At 50.0% G+C, this 1,085-nt stretch overlaps 1 protein-coding gene across 1 annotated transcript in view; it reads right to left on the reverse strand.

Annotated features, from left to right (window-relative positions):
- Nucleotides 1–215: 215 nt before the first annotated feature.
- EMILIN3 (elastin microfibril interfacer 3) overlaps nt 216–1,085 on the reverse strand; it is a gene marked incomplete at its 5' end in the record, with an annotated part of 6,067 nt that continues 5,197 nt past the window's right edge. The window contains one exon of the mRNA XM_010139394.1: nt 216–312. Within this exon, the coding sequence (XP_010137696.1) occupies nt 216–312 (97 nt within the window). The remainder of the gene's footprint in view (nt 313–1,085) is intronic.

Consider the following 1,085-nt stretch of genomic DNA (forward strand, 5'->3'; position numbering starts at 1 on the left):
CCTGCTCCCATGCTGCTGCACAGGGACAGTGTCATGCTCACACCCTGGAGCAGCTGCAGCTCTCCTGCTCCATGACGAGATGAGGGAAACCACATTCACAGTTCAAGCAATAAAACAGGAGAACACCAGAGCTGGAGCATAGGGCTGCTCCGTGCCCAAGACCTACAGATACGTGTCTCTATGTGGCCGACACAAGCTTGCTGTGACCCTTCGTGTCAGTCCCAGGTGGAACCAGAGAGCCCAGCAAAGTGGGACCACAGCCCTGAGGGATCGCAGGTGGTTTTTAGCTGCTCCACGTGGTTCTTCAAAATACTGCAAGGGACGTGGGGACAGCAAGAGGAAAACTGGCAACCAGGTGAGCACCATGACAGCGGATTGTTCAAAATAAACATACACATACTGTGCACGTGTGTTTCCTGACACCATCCTCCCCTGCTCTGTAAGGCGTGTTTGCACAAAGGAGTGAGCACTACAAATGGATTTTCTGTACGTGAGGAGAGCTGCCGTCTCGGGGAGGGGAAGACAGTTCCCAGGGGGATGTGTGAATACGTGTGTTCTTTGAAATCCACAATTCCTGTGGCAAGCGTTGTTCTTTATAGGGAGCACTGGCTCTGTGCTCTCTGTGGATTGAGACGCAGGTGGTCTTTAGGGCAAAGAAACTATTGCTTAACTGATAACTACAGAGGTTTTTTTCCTCAAGAAGTGATAAATCCACAAAAATAAAATAAAAAAAAAAAGAAAACGAAAAATGCTTCCACCTCCAGCTTCCTCCCAAATGGTCCTTCTGGAGTCAACAGCACGGGAGCCAAAGCAACGCCCCCGGTCAGGAGGCAGCGACACTGCTGAGCTGTGGAGCATCGGGAGGTGAGTACTGGAACAGCACAGTTACGGAAAACTGGGGCAAACAACGTTAGAAAAAAAAGGTTCGTAGCAGCTTTTAATTTATCTTTTCACTTTAAAAACTATCCCAAGAACCATTGTCGTAGTGGAGCAAGTCTGCGTGATATAAGTTAATCCTGTCCTTCACCGGGAGGAGAAGGAAGCAGTGCGTGGTGCTGGGGCTAATGCTGCTTCCCCTCCGCCCG

Source organism: Buceros rhinoceros, unplaced genomic scaffold, assembly GCF_000710305.1.
Source record: "Buceros rhinoceros silvestris isolate BGI_N320 unplaced genomic scaffold, ASM71030v1 scaffold20387, whole genome shotgun sequence".
Taxonomy (NCBI): Eukaryota; Metazoa; Chordata; class Aves; order Bucerotiformes; family Bucerotidae; genus Buceros; species Buceros rhinoceros.